Raw genomic sequence first — 24,219 nt, 5'->3', positions numbered from 1 at the left:
ACTGTTTATGTATGATTGGAAATTAAAATATAGCATTTACCAGAATGTAGCCTTTGTGCTGTTTGGTAGAAACTGGCCCACCTGTATGACACATTACATCGGGCTTACACTAAAGTGATGGAAGTGATGCATTCTGGGAAGAGACTACTTGGCACCTTTTTCAGAGTGGCATTTTTCGGCCAGGTAAGGCAATACAATGTTTTTACCAGTCCAGCTAACAGACGGACAGTTGGAAAAATATAGCTGCATTTTATTTTAAATGGATCACATCATGCAGCACCAAATTCTCGTCGATTTTTATTTATTTATTTTATTAAAAATTGTGTACTATGAAAACATACTGAGACTTTTATGGCTCTTAATTTCCTCCCTTCCTCCTTGAGACGGAGCTTCATCTCATTTTGAAATATAAGGATTAAAAATAAAATAAAAAACGGAAATTGAAAATCACATATATATATATATATATATATATATATATATATATATATATATATATATATATATATATATATATATATATATATATATATATATATAAAGATATTTAATAGATATATTCTTTATATGTGAGCAGGTGGAAAATGGTTACATAAAACTAAATGATGGCAACAACAACAACAAAAACTTTACACACATTATTATTAGACTTCAGGAAGAAAATTCTGTAATAAAAATGTATGATGTGACTAAACATAAGGCATTCCTGTATGCATGATAATATGCCCTGCATGATAGCTTGAGTCTTGTATAAAGCATGTCTAAGTCATTGTGGGTCTCAGTTAATCAATCTTTTCTGCTCTTTTTTTTTCTTTCCTAAGGCTGCGGTAAGTGTTGTTGTGAACTCTGTGTGTGTGTGTGTGTGTGTGTGTGTGTGTGTGTGTGTGTGTGTGTGTGTGTGTGTCTCTAACTCATTGTCAGGCAAGGTTTTGCTTTGACCATAACAGTCTCACTTAACTACTGCTTGTTTGTCTGCTTGCATAATGCTTTTGGTTTAGGAGAGGAGAAGGCCCTTTTCTGTGTGCTGCTAGTGTCCTTCATCAAACTTTAAACAAATAACAAATTCTCTCATCTGCACATCCTGTCTTTTCTTCCTTCCGGGTTAAGCCAGGCAGCACTCTGACTCATTGTTTACTATGGAAGCCATTTTTAAATGGTTTCAGACCATAAAAATGAGCTAGGCAACACTTATGGAGCTCTTTCACTATACGCTATGCCCATTAACCTAACAGAAGCCATGCAATTTTATGGCTTGAGCTGTTTCAACAAAAACACAGTGAAAGCTTTGTGTGCTGCGTAAGTGCTGATGTCTCAAAAGTGTCTATGCCAGACCACAGAGAATAAAAGATAGCACTGACTATTTAAAGATAACATGAATTCTATAATGTGTAAGAGAAATTATATTCATAATCTGATCTCTGCCATGGCGTGTTATCAGGTTTGCTTTGAAATCCTGAATATGTCTATGACAATTAGATGTCAAAGTGTGTCTCCATCAGTCATAACTTTTCATTTCCACTTGAGATGTAGAAGTTTGTTGATTATTCATTTGAAACCAGCTTTTGTTGGCTGTACATTAATAACAACAATTGTGCATGTTGTGTGTGTTTCAGGGTTTCTTTGAAGATGAGGATGGAAAGGAGTATATCTATAAAGAACCAAAGTTCACTCCTCTCTCAGAGATTTCCCAGCGTCTCCTCAAACTCTACTCAGACAAATTTGGCCAAGAAAATGTCAAAATGATCCAGGACTCCGGCAGGGTGAGCATGTGCACACTCCTATTTTATCAGCATTCTGTTAATAGGTACATGCTCAGGCAGCTGTGTATAATCTGAACATACATAAACAGATTACACTAGTACACTAGTATAGATACACTCATCATTTACTCACGCTCATGCTAAACTGTATGACTTTCTTCTATGGAACATGAAAGAATATATTTTGAGAAAAGTCATCGAGCTCCAATGTTGTTTGGTTCCCAACATTCTTCAAAATATCATCTTTTGTGTTACACAGATGAAAGTAATTCATAAGTATGGAACGACACATAATTTTTGGGTTGAGTATCAGTTTAAATTGAAGGCAACAGTTTGCTTGTCTTAAAATGTCCTGTTTTCATGTTTTAGCTAAGGAAGGGGTTTTCAAAGTTTGCAGAAAAGTAGTTTAAAAAATGTAAATAAGACAATATCATATTTGAGAGACGGTGTCGTTCCAAAATGTGAAAATATATTAATATACAATTTTATGACAAATACTTATGTCATGGGGAGCAAAGTGCTTGTTGACAGTACCGTCATGTGACGTGATGAGCACTTATCAGACACTCTTGATACATGAATAACAACAAGGTTCATTAAACATAAATTAGGAAAAAGAAAAGAATAAACTTTTCTTGACATTACAAGACAATAGTTAGATTGATTTCAATGTAAATTAAACAGTCACACAATGTAAGCATATTATTAAGTATGTATGGCCCATTGCATGCTTGGAAATAGGCATCATCCACAAAACATTTTTTGGTTTAGGCCTTTTCGCTTTAAAAATGAATCCAGCTCACCTGCTATGCTTGTTGGTTTGACTTTGAGTGTATATTATACAGTATGTAGTAAAATAGAGAAGCTATATTAAGATTATTTACTTGGTCCAATAATAATTTTTTTTACAACACACACACACACACACACACACACACACACACACACACACACACACACACACACACACAAAGTGCATTACACCATTTTACACCAGTTTAGACAAAATACCTCCTGATATGCAAAGTTTCCATATCACAAAAAAGTCACACCTTAACCCCAATGAACTTACAGACAAGGTTTCTGTTTCTTTGTTTTATCAGCATTTTACTGGTCTCCACCCACCCTAATCTCCTCATCTGTCTCAGGTGAACCCTAAAGATCTGGAGGCAAAGTTTGCATACATCCAAGTGACGCATGTGATGCCGTATCTAGAGGAAAAGGAGCTGGAAGAGAGGAAGACTGACTTTGAGAGGAGCCACAACATTCGGCGCTTTGTGTTTGAGACCCCATTCACAGAGTCGGGCAAGAAGCACGGCGGGGTCGACGAACAGTGTAAACGCAGGACGGTGCTCACCAGTGAGTTATCCACACCACCGACCGCACAAAAAAAGTGCACGTCTAACCGACAGGAACAGGGATAGAGATGATATTTATACTTCCATATTGTTAACTTCCAAATTCCAAGACAATTTTTTGGGATTTCCGCCTGGATTTGGCCTACCCAAATTGAAAAGCCTCCCATACACACATACAGTGGTCTAAGTTCAAAATGTTTTTACAAAATTTTACAGGAAACCCTTTGAAGTTACATAAAACACTGCTAAAAGTGATAAACATGTAAGTATATGTTGTCTAAGCTCTAATAACCCCCTAAAAAGTAGGTGCGTTTTGATGTTTTTTTTTTTATAAATTCATTTTTGAAAGTGTGTAACTCAGGCCCTGTGTGCTCTAGGAACCTGCAGACAGTTACAGGACTCTAAGCTCTAAGACTCTAAGCTTTCATGGTACCACATATGACATCATAGCTCCTCCACAGACATTTATAATTGAAAGTAAATACATGACAATGTCATTCCCGATCCTGTACAGGGTCCACAGAGTTTAAGTGGTTAAAGAGTTAGTTCATTCAAAAAATAAAAATTTCTGTCATTAATTACTCACCCTCATGTCATTCCAAACCTCTAAGACCTTGGTTCATCTTCGGAACACAAATGAAGATATTTCTGATGAAATCCGAGCGCTCTCTGACCCCTCCATAGATAGTAATGTACTTAACACTTTCAAGGCCCAGAATGGTAGGAAAGACATCATTAAAATAGCCCATGTGAGTCAACCTTAATTTTATGAAGCGACGAGAATACTTTTTGTGCACAAAAAACAAACAAAAATAACGACTTTATTCAACAATTTGTTCACATCTGTGTCAGTCTGTTACGCTGTTGATATAGTAAAGGCCACAGTAAAACAGTAAAATTTGAAATATTATTACCATTTAAAATAACTGTTTTATATTTTAATATATCTATAAATGTAATTTATTCCTGTGATGACAGCTTAATTTTCATCATCATTACTCAAGTCTTCAGTGTCAAATGATCCTTCAGAAATCATTCTATTAGGCTTATTTGGTGTTCACGAAAAATTTCTTATTTATTATCACAGTTGAAAATTCTTGTGCTCCATTTTGTAATGTGGAAACCGCAATTGTGTTCATCAATAAAAAGAAAGGACAGAAAGAACAGCATCTGTTTGAAATAGGAACCTTTTGTAACATACAGTAAATCTCTTTAGTGTCATTTCTGATTAATTTAATGTTTCCTTGCTGAAAAAAAGGTATTCATTTCTTTTTCAAACAAATAAACTCTGTGACCCCAAAGTTTTGAATGATAGTGTACATCCATAACATCCATAAGTCATTGATTTTATTATAAATTGATTATATAAGTACACCTGTAGACAGGGAATGACTTAATGATTATACAATATGTCCTTGGCCCTCAAATAGATAGATAGTCCAGGAAAAAATATCTTCAATTACTATATTTTGGTCTGTACTTCCTGTATTAACACTTTATCTTGAGTGGTTATGTTCAACAACAATTAATAAACATCTTGATCTCAAGTTTAGTGTTGTTCAGTGCTATAAAAGCAACCAGGAAATGTGCAAGTTTAACCCTGATCTTCATCCTCTCATGCATTTCCAGATCAGATCCTGCCATTGAGGCAGAATGACCTTCTTTGAGAGTGTGCTCTAAATAAAACACTTTTCACAGGTCTGCCATCCACAGGGAACATAAACCCTGATTACTGCACAAACATGAGTAGATTTCAGCGGGGCCCTTAATGTGTTTGTTCTTCTATCCGTCTGAATGTACCATTGCATCCATTTTATGTTTATTTACTCTTTCTTCTCCCATCTCTCTGTTTCAGCTACACACTGTTTCCCGTATGTGAAAAAGCGCATAGCAGTCATGTATCAGCACCACACAGACCTGAGCCCCATCGAGGTCGCCATAGATGAGATGAGCGGGAAGGTGGCTGAACTCAGAGCCCTCTGCGCAACCAGTGAGGTCGACATGATCCGTCTGCAACTTAAGCTTCAGGGAAGCATTAGCGTACAGGTGTGTGAGACACAATTGTACCCTCATAGGTCTGTTTCAAAAGCAACCTAGGAAACATTTTAGACATTGATACAGTGTCCTCTATGTTTTTATCAGGAGGTTTTGTTGTTGTTCTTTGAAATTAATCTTAAAGGGTTAGTTCACCCAAAAATGAAACGTATGTCATTAATGACTCACCCTAATGTCGTTCCACACCCGTAAGACCTCTGTTCATCTTCAGAACACAGTTTAAGATATTTTATATTTAGTCCGAGAGTGTATACAAGTGTATACACACTATACTGTCCATGTTCAGAAAGGGAATAAAAACATCATCAGAGTAGTCCATATGTGACATCAGTTAGTTCATTAGAATCTCTTGAAGCATCGAAAATACATTTTGGTCCAAAAATAACAAAAACTACGACTTTATTCAGCATTGTCTTCTCTTCCGGGTTTGTTTTCAAACCTCAAATAAAGATTCAAACGGTCATGAATCAGTGTATTGATTCATGATTCGGATTGGAAACAAACCAATTGGACAGCATAATTCCCAGTCCAACGACGTCAACAGCTCCGCATAGAACGTCAAGTGTTGTTATCAAGGCTACGGTAATTATGACAGGGCGGGAACAGCAAATGAAAACATACTTAGTAACCATAACAACAAAGGAAACTTGGGAAATAATGAGGTCTAACTAAAGTCCTTGAACATGAAACAACAACAGAATGTGACAATAATACTTAAACTAACACTGGTCAGGCAGTATTGCATGTATCCTTTGCTGATTATCCCAGAATACACTGCAATTAGCTTAATAAAAAATGTAATCCAAGACGTCAAGTGACGTGAGAAATGTTAATTATAAGTATACTTTGTTTAGTACTGAAAAGTATAAATATAAAATATTTGAATTGAATTAAAAATGCATTATTTTACCCCATATTAGCTAAGCAAGATGCTAACATGTTTACCATTACATGCTCTACATGTATACAATCAATTAATTACAATTTAGCAATTTATATGCAAATGATCCATAATGTTCATTTTTAGTGTCATGAAAACTGATCCAGTGATTATTTTTACTGGCAAAACATCCTGTTATTTATCGGACTTTCTTTAGCTACTGTAAAAAATACACAACTGGAGACTGATTTTTATTAATTGTATTACATTTTATTCATCAAGAACACATTAAATGGATCAACATTGACTTAAAGGTTACAAAAAATACATATTTCAAATGTTTCTTGAGCATCAATTACATAAGTTGTAATAATATTTCACATTATTGATGTTTTTCCTGCCTTTTACTGCATTTTTGCAGCCTTGGTGAATAAAAGAACACAAAAAAATATTTTTAATGGTAATGTATAAAAAAAAAAAAAAAAAAAAAAAAAAAAATCTCTGTTAGTAGACAACAAGGCACCTCACTTGGTATCAAAACAAAGCAATTGCGTTGATTCACACTTTCATCCCGAGTTTGACATGTTTAGAATTTAGTTAAAACATTATTTAGTTCCTTCTTTCCTTATAGAGACTTTCTTCATTTTGCACGGACGTTCCATTTTTCGGCTATATTATTTGGACACTTTTAGTCATTTAATTCCTGCAAGAACAGCAAAACCTACCCCATGTACACTATTACCATTACATCACACACCCACTCAGATTTAAACTGACCTGTTTTCCCTAAATACTTTCTCTTCAGGTCAATGCTGGGCCACTTGCGTATGCCAGAGCTTTCCTTGATGACGCCTGCGCCAAAAAATACCCAGATAACAAAGTCAAACAGCTTAAAGAGGTCTTCAGGTATATAACCGCCATTTGAAAAACCTTACAAGAAGGCTCTCCACACAAATGCTTCCTTTCTTTCTTATTATATGTGTTTATTTGGTGTTTGTGTATGCAGGCAGTTTGTTGAGGCATGTGGACAGGCTTTAGCTGTAAATGAAAGGCTGATCAAGGAGGACCAACAGGAATATCATGATGAGATGAAAGCCAGTTACAAAGACCTGGCCAGAGAGCTTTCACACATCATCCATGAACAGGTAACACTACACTACATACAAATCTTGGTTCCCTAATGGCCTCGATATACTCACAGGAGAGTTCATAGCTCATAGCGATGTGGACATGTTTCCATGAGCTCTGAAATTCAGCACTCCAGTCATGTCACGTTACGTTCATTTAAAGCACTTATAGAAGCTTTACAGTATTAGTCATGAAAATAAAAAGAAAAGTCGCATTCAATTAGAATTACAACTTTGGTTTCTGCTATAAAGCAGCTCTCCAGTGTGTTGATGTTTTTAGTCGTGTCTGACCTTATTGGACTGAACTGATTAAATTAACTGGAGAAGATTTTCAAATCAAAGTCGTGATCAATACGTAATCAACATGGACCAATGGTACTGTTTGGCCTGATTTTGTTTTGAAATAACATTACATAAACAGTTCGTTCTTCGATTTAACTTGAAGTATATCGGGGCCTTTATGCCAATGGAAACACATGGAATCAGAAATATATACACTAGTAGTTTACAGTGAATGATTGGTTTATGTTTAATATTCACTCGTTCTCTCTCTCTCTTGTGCTGGCCTTTGTAGATCGGATGGTAATAATGAAATAAATTTATCATATTTAAAAATATTCAGTACACTTCGGGTTTCAGTGTTCTTTCTCATCCTGCATTCTTCCTTTTTGTCAGATCTTCACTGTGGAGGGCGGAACCAAGAGCGCTCTTTCTGATTCGCTGCATATTTTCAATGCCATCAGTGGCACGCCCAGCGGCACCACCCTGCATGGCATTCCTAGCTCCGCCTCCTCCGTGTGACTTCTCACCCCTGGCCTTAAACCTCTGACCCTACCCACAGCCAGACAGACGGACAGATGGAAATGTATCAAAAGCTAAAGAACAAGGAAAGAATGGTATTTCTTGGTCAGCCTGGTTTCTTCTCAGTCTGGAATGGATCACCCATCAATCAGATTCCGGGACATGAGGATAAAGCAGGTGTGTCCAATCTTTGGAACGGCCAGTTACTATTCCCATATGACATAATTCAAAGAGGTTTTTTTTCTTCTTCTCTCATCCACTCCAGTCTTCCGTTCACAGGTGTTTACTGTAGAGTCTATAACTTTTATTTCCACAACCAACAACTTGAAAAATATGCCTTTTTACTTTCACATTCTTCAATTTTCGTGCGTCATTTTTCGATGTATTCCCCCATTCCGGAAATCCATTGCTGCTCTTTGCTGAGAGAAAGGCTGCGACATCACTTCCTGTTTCTGAGACAGTAGCGGTCAATCGAGTGGTAGCTAGGAGAATATACTGTGCTTTATTGTAGCAGGAAGTTTGAGCTTTACTGTACAAAATACCCATGATCACCTGAGCCTCTCAAGCTTTTTGACCCACACTTCCATTTCTTCCCCATTTTTGTTAAAAGCCAAGGAACAAGAGCTGTTCCTTTGTAGCTGAGGTGCAATAATTCTTTCTTTGTCTTGTTTTGGTTCCTGAAGATCTCTTGCCAAAGGCTAGATGTGAAATATATATATGGACAAAAGAATGAACAAGGATTTTTATAACCATTCATGTTTGTTTAAATGTAAATTGTTTTGTATCAGGGTTAGATATGGGGGGTATTTTTATTTAAAAGAATCTGTTCTGGAAAGATATTAATGTCCCTAAAATCTCTGAATAAAATGTATTATCTTACATAAGTTCTTGTGTTTTTTTTAGTGAAGGTTTCTGCCCTTAAACTGTTTATGTTTATCTTTATTACAGTGAACTTTATTATTTACCAATCAACATCCTTATAAAGGCCATTCAAACCTAATTTCATTTCCTCATCTATATACACATCGATCAGATATAACATTACAACCTAAAGTTGTGTTGGTCTCCTTTTTGCTGAAAAATTGACCCGTTAAGGTATGGACTCCACTAGACCCCTGTAGGTGTGCTGTGGTATCTGGCACCAAAATTTTAGCAGCGGCTCCTTTAAGTCCTGTAAGTTGTGAGGTGGGGCCTCCATGGATCAGACTTATTTGTTCAGACCATCCCCCAGATTGGATTGAGATTGGTCAATTTGGAGGCCAAGTAAACACCTCAAACTCATTGTGCTCCTCAAATCATTCCTGAACCATTTTTGCTTTGTGGCAGGGTGCATTATCCTGCTGAAAGAGGCCACAGCTACGGAGCCCCTTACATGACATGCAAGAAAAAAAAGGTAAATAGTGTGTACAATTTACTTTTTTGTTCCCTTGATTTATAAATTGTGCACACGTTATACTAATTCGTTCCCTCGATTTATAAATTCTGCGCACGTCTTAGTAAATTGACGGATCTACTTAGTTAAACGTGTGCATGATTTAGAAAATCGAGGGAAAGAATTAGTAAAACGTGCGCACTATTAATAAATCGAGGGAACGAAATAGTTAAACATGCGCACGATTTAGCAAATCGAGGGAAAGAATTCGTAAAATGTGTGCACTATTTATAAATCGAGGGAACGAAATAGTAAATCGTTAGCCTGACGTGGTCATACTCAATTCTAGTCAGAATATTCTAGTCAGAGTCTGAAACTGCTCCATTGGGCTGTGATTATGGGGCGTGTTTCAACCGAACCAGGAAAGACCTCGATTGGATAGACCTACAACCAATCAGAGCAACGAAGCGACGCATTGTCAAATGTCAACAGAGCTCAACTGCACTGTGTTGCCATGTCCAAGTTTTTTCCCCCGAGGGTTGTTTTCTATGTCCGCGGGTTGAAGAGACTATTATATGATATATAGACCCATGAGTGCGAACTTTAGCAGGCAACCTTGCCAAAATAACACACATTTTACCCCCCAAACGCCATTTTTTTTCCGGAGAACCCCCCAAGAAGCTATTGTTTAGGGCTAGTAGTTGGCGGGTTTTGTTGTAAAAACTTGGCAACCATCTGCACGCACGCTGGAATGCACGATCTTTGCCGGTGTTGTAAAAAAATAAAATCATTTAATGATACACAGAGTACTTACCCAACATGATCATCATTTTTGAGAGAAATTGTGAAGCCCCTTTGATGACGTGCATGATTACGTTACTGTTGATCATCTGTCCGTCATCGTCTAAAGCCCGCCCTGATGATTTCATTGGTCCGAACAGTTTCTATTCGGGGATAATTACTCCTCTATGGAGCAATGCCAGACTGAACTGAAAATTGTGGGCGGGGCTAAGTTCGGCTGGCATCCAGGCTTGTAAATCATGCACACGATTTAGCCGACTAGTTTTTTACTGCATGTCATGTGCGGGGCTCCATACACAGCCACCACGGAATACTGTTTTTATGAAAGGTTGTCCATGATCTGCAACAATGCTTAACAGAACCAGCATTAGCTTCTTGAGCAATTTGAGCTACAGTAGCTCGTGTGTTTGATCCACGTGGATCAATGAGCCTTAGCCATCCATGACCCTGTCTCCGGGTTCACCACTGTTCCTTTCTTGGACAACTTTTGATTAATACTGACCACTGCAGACTAGGAAACCCCACAAGAGCTGCAGTTTTGGAGATGCTCTGACCTAGATGTCTAGCCATCACAATCTGGCCCTTGTCAAACTTTCTCAAATCTTTACGCTTGCCCATTTTTCCCGCTTCTAACACATTAAATTTGAGAACAAAATGTTCACTTGATGCCTAATATATCCCACCCACTAACAGGTGCCGTGATGACGAGATAATCACTGTTATTCGCTTCACCTGTCAGTGGTCATAATGTTAACGGTGTATAATAGGCTATATATGTTTGGTTTATGGCCTACCACCTTTAGCATGATTGCAAAAACATGGGCCTATCATTTATTCTCTCATATCTGATTGCTGCCATTTATATATACATTATATAGTGTTCAGAAGAGATAGTATAAGGTTCTATTTAGTTTTTTTAAGTGTTCTGAATAAAACCTGCTGACGTGCTCTCAGTCTACACACACTGCCCCTGCCCCCTCTCACCATTGTCACCATTGTATCGCAGCAACATCTCTGTGTGGATGAGGGCAGTTTGTTTACTTCTCTCTTCCAATGAATTGGACATCTCCAAACACCTTTCATCTAATGTGAGTCTTCATGTCCACGTCATCTTCTGCTTTTCAGTGCACTTAGCTTATGCAAGCCATTTTAATATTGACAACAGCTGACAATGTGCTTTGTGAAAGTGTCGTTCACATCACTCCACCTTAACATTCAGTAAATCCTATAATGGAAATGGGACGTTTGTACGCTGTGTTTGTTTATGCTATGGGGTTTTATCTGGGCAAAAAAAACAAAAGGCTTCTTTGGGGATATTAGTCATGTGATGTGTTGGCCATGTTTTGATGTGCCAGCATTATTTAACATCGAATCCACGTGCTTTCAGTTAGCCATTTCAGATAGAAAAGTTAATTATTGTATTATATCAGCCTCCAATTACCATTAAACTTGATTTACAGGAGTCATATATTAAAATTTTGTAAGATAATATTTTATCTACCCAATAAAAATTCTAACACCAGAAAAGTGTTTAAATGACTTGAAATGAAATGGTTTTAAAATAGATATAATAAAATAAGAATAACTTTGTTTTATGTTTTACGTCTTTTGTGTGAGTGTGTGTGTGTGTGTGTGTGTAGTACTTAGCTAAATCGTTTTTATTGGAATGATGAAAAAATTAAACATCATCAACTTGCTTGTCTTATTACAAAGGCCAAAAGTTCCAATCGTTTGATTGGCTGTATAAATTGATAAGAGTGCCATAAATAACTAAACTGTTTCTCAATTGCCTCCTCCCACTCATACGCACACACACAGTCACAGGTCCCAAATGCTGTCATAAACATTTATGTCAGTCTCTTTGCAACCCAATGGTGGCCAAGGAAACATTTTACTGCCCAGAGTCTATAAAACCTTGTTACCTGTCTCTGTCAGAGCACAGATCTGTCTGCTCCAGGTAGTGTGAGTGTGTGAGAGAGAGAAATTGAGAGTGAGTGTGCATCTCTATAATTAAGGATATTATTTACAAGTGGACTAGAAGGCAACCTCAGTCATCATGGCGGGTGAGTAGACCTGGATATTTATGGGCAAAACACAACAATAATTCCTGTTAACTTTGGAATTGTACGTCTGTATTTATAGTAAAGCGAGAGTGAATGTGTGTATCCTTTGCTTAAGATGATGCACAATTTGTGCAATTATATATTATTTAAAAAATGCAATTTTGATTCAGCTACATTCAATTTTAATCCATATTAGAAATATTTTAATTACATTTTTATTTTACATTATTTCTGCAGAAAAAGAAGAGAAAAAGGCAAAGAAAGAAAGGGTGAGACCTCTAATGCCACAGTGTGTGTGTGTGTGTGTGTGTGTGTGTGTGTGTGTGTGTGTGTGTGTGTGTGTGTGTGTGTGTGTGTGTGTGTGTGTGTGTGTGTGTGTGTGTGTGTGTGTGTGTGTGTGTGTGTGTGTGTGTGTGTGTGTGTGTGTGTGTGTGTGTGTGTGTGTGTGTGAGAGAGAGAAAGAGAGCGTGCGTGCGTGTGTGTGTGCGTACAATAAATACATTATAAATTAATGTCAATACATAATTAGTAAGCACTATGTTTTGATAGTATTATAAAAAATAAAATAAACAATTGTATAATGTTATAAAAATGTTATAATGCACATTTTCCAGAGCACGTTATCTGGAAATATTTTAATTAAGTTGTTATTGTTCATTGTAGCCAAGTTGCTTTGGATATCCTGTCAGTATATTTTTCATTGTGGTGAACGAGTTCTGTGAGCGATTCTCCTACTATGGCATGAAAGGTAAGACCAAACACATCCACATGAAATAATGTCAACTTTCATCATCGGCTGTTTTACTTGTTCCTATTAGATTTCACATAGATGGTCTCACAGCTGACTCTTTTTCTCATCTCACATTGTTCCCTTCCATAAATCTCTCAATTCCTTTAATTTCTTATCCATCCTATTGCTGTGCTTTTCTTCACTGTCTCTGTGTTTTGCAGCGGTGCTGGTGCTGTACTTTAAGTATTTTATCGGTTGGGACAATGATTTTTCCACCACCATCTACCACACGTTTGTGGCTCTGTGCTACCTAACACCCATCATGGGGGCCATAATTGCAGACTCCTGGCTGGGCAAGTTCAAGTGAGTTTTAGAATAATGTTCAGATATTCCCTATTAGTAATGCAATGCAGTATACCAAGTTAGGAATTAAATATTTTTTTGATTCTCAGAAACCCCAAATACTTAGCCTGACAAGCCAGACCCACATCAAGATGTTTGCGGGCAAATTAAATTTGCTGCCGCTAGGGTGCGTCTAGATTTCTAGGCTACCAAATACTATGATCCTCATGTAAAGGTCTATTTGCCTACAATTTCAAAACGGCTACATACTATTCAAAAGTTTGGGGTCGGTAAGATTCTTTTTAGCCTGACGTGGTCATACTCAATTCTACTCAGAATATGAACTACGAACTGCCTGAGCTCAAATGTTGTGGACGGGGCTGAGTTCGGCTGGCATCCAGGCTAATTTTTAGTAAGATGCACAAAATTGCTCAAAAGTGAAATTAAAGACGTTTACACCGATCAGGCATAATATTATGACCTAATATTGTGTTGGTCCCTCTTTTGCTGCCAAAACAGCCCTGAACCGTCGAGGCATGGACTCCACCAGACCCCTGAAGGTGTGCTGTGGTATCTGCTAACAGCAGATCCTTTTAGTCCTGTAAGTTGCGAGGTGGGGCCTCCATGGATCGGAATTGTTTGTTCAGCACATCCCACAGATGCTTGATTGGACTGAGTCAACAAACTTCTTGTTGTGCTCCTCGAACCATTCCTGAACCATTTTTGCTTTGTGTCAGGAGCATTATCCTGCTGAAAGAGGCCACAGTCACCAGGGAATACCGTTTTCATGAAAGGATGTACATGAGCTGCAACAATGCTTATATAGGAAGTACGTTTCAAAGTAACATCCACATGGATGGCAGGACCCCAGGTTTCCCATCAGAGCATTGCCTAAAACATCACAGTGCCTCCAGTGGCATGCCTTCTTCCCATAATGCATCCTGGTGCCATGTGTTCTTCATGTAAGCAGCGCGCACGCACCTGGCCATCCACATGATGTAATATAAAACGTGATTCATCAGACTAGGCCACCTTCTTTCCTTGCTCTGTCATCCACTTCAGATGTTGGCAATGTTTCTTATATTGCCCACTGTTGGCGCTTTCGGCAGTGGACAGGGTTCAGCATGGGCACCCTGATTGCTCTGCAGCTATGTAGCTCCATTCTCAACAAACTGTGATGCACTGTGTATTCTGACACCTTTCTATCAGAACCAGCATTAACTTCTTGAGCAATTTGAGCTACAGTAGCTCGTCTTTCGGACCACACAGAGCAGCCTTCGCTCCTCATGTGCATCAATGAGCCTTGGCCAGCCATGACCCTGTCGCCGGTTCACCACTGTTCCTTCATTGGACCACTTTTGGTAGACTAAACATGGCAGACTGGGAAATGCCCACAAGAGCTGCATTTTTTGGGGGATGCTCTGACACAGTCATCTAGACCCAGTCAATATGAACCTGTCAGTGGTCATAATTTTATGCCTGATTGTTGTAAATCTTTACAAAAGATTTCCATTTTAAACCATGCTGTTCTTTTGAACTTTCTATTCATCAAAGAATCTTGGTTAAAAAAGGTCACTTTTAAAAAAGGTCAAAAGGTTCTGTGGTTTCCACAGAAATACTAAGTAGAACAACTGTTGTGCATACAAATGTTTCTATAGCAGCAAATCAGCATATTAGAATGAATTTCTAATGGATCATGTGACACTGAAGACTGAATGATGCTGAAAATTCAGCTTTACCATCACAGGAATAAATGACTTATAAAATATATAAAAATAATAAATAGTTATTTTAACTTGTAATAATATGTACATAACCCACATTTCGACTTTTTTTCACAGGACTATCGTGTACCTGTCCATAGTGTACACCATTGGCCAGGTGATCATGGCTATCAGTGCCATTCATGACATCACAGATACCGACAGAGACGGTGTTCCTGACAACAAGACCTTCCATATGTGAGTTACCATGCTTTATCATAAAAAATAGCATGCTCTTTATTAGGTGTCACATAAAACAAACGTTTCTATATTGAAATTGTTATTGTGGGTTTGTCTTTATAGTGTGAATTTGAATTCCCTCTATTTTTTTATTTTAGTGCCTTGTCCATGTTGGGACTCATCCTCATTGCCTTGGGAACAGGAGGTATTAAACCCTGTGTGGCAGCGTTTGGAGGAGATCAGTTTGAAGATCACCAGGCATGTGAACTCTTCCACACACACACACACACACACACGCATGCATTTTACAGACACACACCCAACCCTAATCAGATATTAAAGAGGACATTCTCGTGTCTGTGTAAATCAGCTGTTATCAGTTCAAGGTTAAGTCTCTGATATTTACTGTTAGAGATTAACAAATAGAGTGATTTTTAGACTCCTACACCCCCTCCGCCCTACCACAGGGACGTGAGGTCTAAAGGCCAAAGTGTGAAACACACTGTTCAATATGAGGAACGCTGATGTATTTAGTAGGGTAATAGATATATCAACATTCTTCATATTGCAAAAATATTTGTTGTTGTTTGAAAAAAATAATAATTTATTCTGTAAGGATTGCATTGATTAGAGGTGATAGTAAAGACTTATATTTCAAATAAATGCTGCTCTATTTCTCGAAGATTCCTTAAAAAGATGATTTCCATAAATATTAAGCAGCAGAACTGTTTTCAACATTTATATATATATATATATATATATATATATATATATATATATATATATATATATATATATATATATATATATATATATATATATATATATATATATATATATACCCCATAGATATATTGGGGTATATATATATAGCGGGGGTGCAGCAAATCGGCATTTAATGATGGATTAATGATCCTGAAAGCATTGCCATCACATGAATAAAATACAATGTAAAATATATTAAACTAATAATCAAATATTTTAACTTTTTTTTATCAACTAAATGCAAACTTTATGAGCATGAAATTACTAAATGGTATGTATATGAATTACATGAATTAATATTTTTATTTAATTTCAGGAAAAACAAAGGAGTACTTTCTTTTCCATCTTTTATCTGTCCATTAACGCTGGCAGTCTTCTCTCCACTCTCATCACACCAATTCTGAGATGTGTGTATTTGGTTAAAATCTGCAATTTTGTACATTTGTTGTTACATTTTTTCATGGTGCATTGGTAAATACACATATGAACAATCTATCTTGTGTTTGTGTATATTTGTTATGTTTTTCCAGCTCAGCAGTGTGGTATCTACTCAAAGCAGAGCTGTTTCCCTCTGGCTTTTGGGGTCCCTGCAGCTCTCATGGTGGTTGCTCTTAGTAAGTTAAAGCAGGTTTATTTTACTCTAATCTATGTTGACGTGTGCAATACCATTTTTGAGCACTCGATGGCAGCCTTGAGTTGCTGAGGTTATTCTCTTTCTCTCTGTGCAGTTGTGTTCGTTGTAGGCCATGGCATGTACATCATGGAATCCCCCAAGGGCAACATCCTACTCCAAGTCATGAAATGCATTGGAGTAAGAGCACCGACAAACTTATATTTACTTGAAGAAATAGTGCTAAAGTTTTTGGAGAAACGAGTTATCAAATAATTACAGGTCACTTCTTATTAAATGCACAATATATGAACGATTTTTGGACGATTAATCAAAAACCACTAGAACAATGTTATATTTTTTTGGTGACGTGTGTACTTAAATTATCCCAAATGTTTCCAACAATGTTTAAATCTAGATAAATGAAGCGATTTAAACCAGGACATAGCGTATGGACTGTGTCTGTGTGTCGCCTATTAATGACATCATACCCGCTACCCTCGACTTCCGGTTTTATTTAGTAGAAATCATAGAAAATCAAAGACACTTTAATATATTATGTTTTATTAGACAGGTGAGAAACTGTTTGGATACATTCATCAATAGAAAACTAATCACTAACTAATGATAGTTCAACACAGTTAGTCTTACTGTTTAAAATATTGTTTTCTTGATTTACCGTGAGTATCATGTTTTACCATGACTAATATCAATCTAGCTTACTGCAGTGTGCAACAAGTGTCTCATAGTAGCTGCTGAGGGAACGCACAGAGAAGCATTATAACATAACTTTCAACACACACTTAAATAATGCATCTAATATGATAAAACAACGCTGCGTTCCCCCACATATGCATGACCAGAAGAAGTCGTTCGCGGAACAATAAAAGATCCTCGAAATCAAGGCGTCGTCAAACTACGCCTTTGTTTTGAATAATTGATCTCTAGAGGTAAAAAATATCATATTGTGGCTTTAATAGACTATGTAACTTATATGTTTGATAAACACCAATCAGAATTTAATATGCATAATGATGTCACCACTGGCAGTTAATGTCAAACATACAGTCAGTGAACTTATAAAACTTAAAAGTCATAGTTCAAATATATATACAGTATAAAACACCAAATAGAGATACAGCTTAAGCTAGTCTAAATTGTCTATGACTCCCTGGAATGTACAGTAATTTACAGTTTTTAATGGTTCATATATAATTGTTGAGGTATGCAGTGTCAAGTCACATGGGTAAGCACTATCCAACCTAACATGATTATCATTTCTCTTCTACAGTTTGCAGTAAATAACCGCTTTAAACACCGCAGTAAGCAATACCCCAAGAGACAGCACTGGATGGACTGGGCAGAAGAGAAATATGATGTATGTTACATAACATCACACACTCAGTATGCACCAATTATGTAAAAACTTCACACGGTTCACACAGACATAACATAGAATGATATAATGAGACACTGTCTCTGTTTCTTTTCAGAAACTCCTGATTGCTCAGGTGAAGATGGTATTGAAGGTGCTGTTCCTCTACATCCCTCTGCCAATGTTCTGGGCCTTATTTGACCAGCAGGTCAGTGTACAAACACACAGACAGTGACGCTATGAATACCATACTCAAGTATGTATCCGGCTTGATGTTAAATGTGATCTGTGTTGTCTTTCCAGGGCTCCCGTTGGACTCTTCAAGCCACCACTATGGACGGTAACTTTGTAAGTTCAACTATTTTACAGGAAACTATTAAATGCAAATATATCAGTGCTGTTCTATTGCAATATTAAATATTATTCTCTATCCATCTTTCACTCTGTTCTTACAGGGCGCATTTATAATTCAGCCAGATCAGATGCAGGTGAGTCAGATTTATGTCACATTGTTTGTTTTGTGTCTACACTTGTGTTTTGTATAATATTGTCAGGATCAAATTTAATAAAATGATGTACTGATTTTTTTAATGCTTTTGATTTAAAAAACTGTAAAAACAGTAATGTAAAATATTTTGATTTACAATAACTGTTTTCTATTGTAATATATTTTAAAATGTAATTTATATCTGTAATGTCAAAGCTGAATTTTCAGCAGTTATTATTACTTCAGTGTTGCGTGATCCTTCAGAGATGAATATATATTTACGCATGTGAATTGATGTCACGATTTGTGTTCCGGTGCAGATCGTGAACCCCGTATTGATTGTGATTATGGTGCCAATCATGGACTCCGCAGTGTATCCACTTATCAAAATATGCAAAATTAACTTCACGTAAGTACTGGCCAACTGGTATTGAAGTTGCATTTGCGATTGAGGCATGACGTTATTTGATTGTGTGATTTGACGTTACTTCCAGGCCCCTGCGGAAGATGACAGTGGGTATGCTGTTTGCGGCGTTGGCATTTGTGGCTGCTGCTCTTTTGCAGATTCAAATTGATGTAAGTAGCAAACAGATCCTTTGCAGTCTGGCAGATATGTTGCAATAACGTCTCACAAACAAAACCTGATGCTTCATTTAGCTTAAAGTTTGTTATTGGTATGCTTCATGCTTTTTTGTCTTGATTTATGCCTCATCATCACAATGCATTTGACATACTGTTCGTCTTTTAATCCAACAGCAAACAATGCCAAAGTTCCCATCAAGCTCTCAAACCCAGGTGAAGTTCCTGAACTTGGAGAGCACACCTCTGTCTGTTGAAGTGGAGGGGCAAAAAACAGTTTCTGTTCCTGGTTTTGGTGTAAGTCCATATAATGGCACATGCAGCCAGTGTTTGAAATAGTGTGAAAACCAGAATTAAAAGAAAGTTACAAATGGGTAAATGGGTGTCTCTTACACTATTTGTGTCACTATAGACACCCCAGACAGCAACATAGTGTCGGCCCAATGTACCAGATGTGGCCCGACACTATCTGCCTGACTAACACTAACTCAGAAACTTTATACACTCTCAGTGGTATTTTTATTTATTTATTTATTCATATTCTGTCATGCCTACTATGCAAACAATTACATCACAGGATAAATTTATTTTTTGTTTTTTCCATTCTAAATACAAATTCAGACCATAGTGTCATTTACACTGCATATTAAATTCAGTATTCAGCAGCATTCTGTGATTCTCTCAGTGGTTATTTTCATATCTAGCATTTATGAATCACAAATATATACTATTAGATCAAATTTCCTTTTTTTATTTTTTTTATTTCAGACAATAAAACACTCTTCTTACAATTTATATTTACCATTCATATATTACCTAAAGTGCTTAGTGTACTTTAGGTAATATATGAAGGGTTAAAATACATTTAGAAAAACTTTGTTGGTGTCAGAATTGTTTATTATGGTTGACACTACAAAAACTTTATGCACTACTATTCAAATGTTTGGGGTCAGTAATATTTACTTTTTCTAGGAAATAAATTGTTTTAATTAACAGGGATGCATTTTACAAGACTTTTAAATATTTTATTATTATTATTTTATTTATATATTTCATATAAACAAACTTTGGTAACACTTTTCAATAAAGTTTCATTTAACATTAGTTAATGTAATAACTAACATGAACTAACCATGAGCAGTACATGTTCATTTATCACATGCAATCAGAGCAGTTCATTTTTGTTAACGTTAGTTAATCCAGCTGTTCATTGTTTGTTCATGTTACTTCACAGTGCATTAACTGTTAACAAATACAAGTTTTGTTTGTAATAATGTATTGGTTAACATGAAATAAGATGAATAAATGCTGTAGAAGAGTAAATCATCATATTAGAATGTTTTCTGAAGACAATTGACCCTGAAGTCTGGAGTAATGATGCTGAAAATTCAGCTTTACCATCACATGAATAAACGATTTATTTATTTTAAATAATGTAATATTATTTCACAGTACTACTGTTTTGTTTTTGTGGATTTTTTTTTTTTTTGATCAAATAAATGATGCCTCAGTGAACATAGACTTTTTTTTCAAAAACATAAAAAAATATGGTGAACCCCAAACTTTTGAATGATATTGTATTTCTAAAAAAAAAAACTTGCAATTTGTTAATATTCATTAAAAAATGAACCCCTGGGACATTAAATATCTGTAGTTGAAGAAACATTTATGCACATGTAGTGAGAACTGTACATAAACATCTTGCAAATTCTTGTTTGTTGTTGTGCTCCCTCAGTCCTCAAATGAATATTTGACACTTGACGCTATGGACGTTACAGTCTCTGTGGGAGGAAGAAATGCAACAGGTTATTTCCTGAAGGAAATGAGGCACACGGTTTTAATAAATACTGCTGGAATGATAGAGACTGTAAGTACTAATATTGGTATTTCCTTAAACATCTGTTGACTATTTTTGTAGTTTTAATATCACGGGGACTCAAGTTATAACTGTGTTTGTGTGTTCTGAATCTGATCAACCCTTTATTTGCATTTACAGCTCAATGACACAACTGAGAAACCGAGTCAAGGCTTGAATGCCATCAGGTTTAGAGCATTTCTACATTATTTTTTTATATCAAAAATGAGTGCCTTAGTGAATCCCATTAACAGCAAACATATGTTTTAGGTTTGTGAATAGTTATAGTGCTCCGCTGAACTTCACAATAAAGTCTGATGAGCTGGGTCCCCTCTACCCATCAGAAGGATCAAAATACTTACTGGTTTCCCATGGCAAGTACGTACTGCTGTGTTACAAATATATAACTCATACACAATATTTGTACAGATAAAAATGCAGTGCTAAAAAAGTTGCTAGGTTGCTTTTCTTTACTGATTTGATATCCCCTCCCCAGTGCCAACTTTACTATTGAGGATCAGAATGGCCTGACATGCACATATATCATGCAGCTGGGCTTTGGAAGCTCCTACACAGTCCTGATCCCCAGCAACTTTAGTTTTGGACAAAACGTAAGTCACAATTTAATAGCCACAGATTGTAGTGTGAACACTATAAGGAATAGTTAGAACTAGAAATAGTTCATTCATATATAAAAATTCTGCTATTTACTTATTATGCATTTACTTATATTATGCATTTCATGTAAATGTATCATTTCGCTAGCAGATGCTTTTATCCAAAGTGACTTACAAATGAGAACAATATAGGCAATTATTTAATTTAAGTTTATGTATTGAGGATACATTAAATTGATCAAAATTGACAGTATAGATATTTATTCTGTTACAAAAGCTTTCCGTTTCAGATAAATGATGTTCTTTTGGACTATCTATTTAGTAAAGAATCCTAAAAAAAAAAACTGTTTTCAACATTGAACATATTATTAAATATTTAATGAGCAGCAAATCGGCATATTACAAGGATTTCTGGAGAATCATGCTGCTGCCATCACAGGAATAAATAACATTTTAAAATGTATTAAAATAGAAAATTTATTTTATTTTATTAATGTGTTATTTTACATTGCCCCAAAAATGTCACAGTATTCCTGTTTTTACTGTGTTTTAATGCAGCCTTAGAAAAAAAAATTTTAAAACACACACATATACATATGTATAATACTGTGTGTATATTATGCATTTAAAAATTTATAAGCAATTTATTGATTTGACCACACTATACATATCTTTTTAATATATATATATGTGTGTGTGTGTGTGTGTGTGTATGTATATATATATATATATATATATATATATATACACACATAGCCTACATTTATAAACTTTTACGTTAGAAGCGATTCATTGATTTGACAGCATTATATATCGCTTAAACATATAGATATACATATTCATATGCATTCAAACAAACAAACTTAGAAACAAGCAGTATTGTCATAATTACAGCAGAAATATCAGAGGAAATATCTTACCTGCTATCAGGGGTCTTTGAATATTGTGTTGGATCATGAGGGGCCTTCAGGTTAAAAAGGCTGAGAAGCGCTGCGTTAAAATACTGTTGACTTACTGTACCTTGTGGCTTAGTAGCAGATCTAGAAAGGTTTTAATTTTCATCTCGAAAGTGTAAATAACAAAGCAGCCTGGCTGAATGTGTGCAGTGTCACGAGACCATTAAAGCAGTACAGGACATTGAGCCGAACAGCATCCACATGGCCTGGCAGATCATTCAGTACTTTCTGATGACCTTCGGAGAAGTGGTCTTCTCAGTCACCGGTCTGGACTTCTCCTATTCACAGGTATGGAGTGCTCTCTGTAACTCTCGATATTGAGAAAGATTTGAATCATAATTTCATTGTGTTCTTATTTTATTTTACATTGTCTCATAACTTGGCTACGTTCTCTTTTAGGCGCCAAGCAATATGAAGTCAGTCCTCCAGGCCGGTTGGCTATTGACTGTAGCTGTGGGAAACATCATCGTGCTCATCGTGGCTGAGGCAGGCTCACTTCCAGATCAGGTATCGGTACTTTTTCTTTTTTTGATAAAATCCCAGTCACAATCCTTGTCACAGGTCACTTACAGTTGGCATCGTGTTGCTACGGTCTCATTGGTATATGTGTCATTCTAGTGGGCAGAATACGTGCTTTTCTCGTGTCTCCTGGTGGCCGTGAGTATCATCTTCGCTATCATGGCTTACTTCTACACCTACACTGACCCGACAGAAATCGAGGCTCAATTTATGGAGCTCGAGCCAGAAGATAAGAAAAAGAAAGAACTTGAAATGATGACGAAAGACAATGTGGAGTACGTATACAGCAGTGAGAACAAAGACGTCATACAAACGAAGATCTAAAGACACATTGATGCTTTTTTTCTCCTCGTCTGTGGTTTACAAGTGTTGGTGTTCCCTTTACTACTGATGGTGAATCAGTTCTTCGATTTTTATCATAGTTAGACTTGGGATTATTTGTTATTGCGGAAAAGACAATCAGCCCAAGAAAAGGCTAATTCTATCTAAAATTGAATGGTGTTTGGGACACCGACCAAGGGCAGAAGGTTTGGTAGTTTCAGAGTATCAGACTGTTAAGATCAAATGTGTGTCACTCACATTTGTTGGTGCCTTTGTGGGAGGGCTTTATTTCTAAGTGTATTATGTTACTATCAGGAAAGACAGTAGAAACAATTGATGCTCTTTTTAGGCAAAAAAAAAAAAAACTGCAATGCAATTTACCCCATCAAGGAAAACTAGTTTAAATGGTGTTAAACTGCTGTTAATTCTATTTTTGAATGCTGATTCCCTCTTGTACTTCAAGCAACACTTGTTCTGTTTCTGTAATTATGGATTTAATCTGTCAGAAAATATTCGAAAGTGCCTCTACATTTTTTTATGAATAGCCATTCATCTATATCAAGTAATGGGCAAGACACAGTATTGTATGAAGTAGTTTAGTTATTGCTGTTATTTTGTGACTAGATTTGCATCATTTGAAGGGGTAACAATAAGAACGTGCCTAATAACTAGCCTACCACTATGAGCACTAGATTTCAGTGTTTTTGGATGTATTTTAAAATAATGTATTTTTTCTACATATCACTGTAAATGGATTTTAAACTATATTGGGTTCAATAAGCTATGAAAGAATCAACTTTTGATGAAGTGCTTCAATATTAAAAAATATATATATCTACTATACTTGTGCTTCACAATGAAAATGTTTTGCCATTAAAAATCATTTGATAAAATCGTGATTTA

General features: G+C 36.3%; 2 protein-coding genes across 11 annotated transcripts in view; both read left to right on the top strand.

The window, feature by feature from the left end:
- Positions 1-8,824, top strand: part of dock9b (dedicator of cytokinesis 9b) — a 114,052-nt gene extending 105,228 nt beyond the window's left edge. For 9 of the 10 annotated variants that reach the window (XM_067459233.1, XM_067459229.1, XM_067459226.1 and 6 more), the window contains 7 exons: positions 70-183; positions 1,614-1,760; positions 2,909-3,119; positions 4,974-5,164; positions 6,859-6,959; positions 7,060-7,198; positions 7,856-8,824. In XM_067459233.1, coding sequence (XP_067315334.1) covers positions 70-183; positions 1,614-1,760; positions 2,909-3,119; positions 4,974-5,164; positions 6,859-6,959; positions 7,060-7,198; positions 7,856-7,981 — 1,029 coding nt within the window. In that variant the 3' untranslated portion in view covers positions 7,982-8,824. The remainder of the gene's footprint in view (positions 1-69; positions 184-1,613; positions 1,761-2,908; positions 3,120-4,973; positions 5,165-6,858; positions 6,960-7,059; positions 7,199-7,855) is intronic. The other variant, XM_067459235.1, reaches the window with a different exon arrangement.
- Positions 8,825-12,886: 4,062 nt separating this feature from the next.
- slc15a1b (solute carrier family 15 member 1b) lies at positions 12,887-24,019 on the top strand. Its single transcript, XM_067459236.1, has 21 exons — positions 12,887-12,965; positions 13,169-13,310; positions 15,131-15,250; positions 15,391-15,490; positions 16,314-16,404; positions 16,528-16,611; positions 16,726-16,808; positions 17,899-17,985; positions 18,101-18,190; positions 18,286-18,330; positions 18,438-18,470; positions 18,790-18,878; positions 18,964-19,045; positions 19,226-19,345; positions 20,784-20,915; positions 21,045-21,091; positions 21,174-21,281; positions 21,400-21,514; positions 22,627-22,764; positions 22,876-22,983; positions 23,095-24,019. The coding sequence occupies exons 1-21, from the start codon at positions 12,959-12,961 to the stop codon at positions 23,317-23,319; spliced, it is 2,046 nt and encodes a 681-aa protein (XP_067315337.1). The 5' UTR covers positions 12,887-12,958; the 3' UTR covers positions 23,320-24,019.
- Positions 24,020-24,219: the final 200 nt, after the last annotated feature.

This window comes from Pseudorasbora parva, chromosome 12 (assembly GCF_024679245.1).
Source record: "Pseudorasbora parva isolate DD20220531a chromosome 12, ASM2467924v1, whole genome shotgun sequence".
Classification (NCBI taxonomy): Eukaryota; Metazoa; Chordata; class Actinopteri; order Cypriniformes; family Gobionidae; genus Pseudorasbora; species Pseudorasbora parva.
This window is presented reverse-complemented; position numbering and strand designations above follow the sequence as displayed.

Excerpts from the sequence above, each read along its gene's own strand:
- slc15a1b (XM_067459236.1), top strand. Across the intron at positions 16,809-17,898 it reads AAGTCATGAAATGCATTGGA|TTTGCAGTAAATAACCGCTT; the intron begins GTAAGAGCACCG and ends TCTCTTCTACAG. Across the intron at positions 19,346-20,783 it reads TTTCTGTTCCTGGTTTTGGT|TCCTCAAATGAATATTTGAC; the intron begins GTAAGTCCATAT and ends GTGCTCCCTCAG.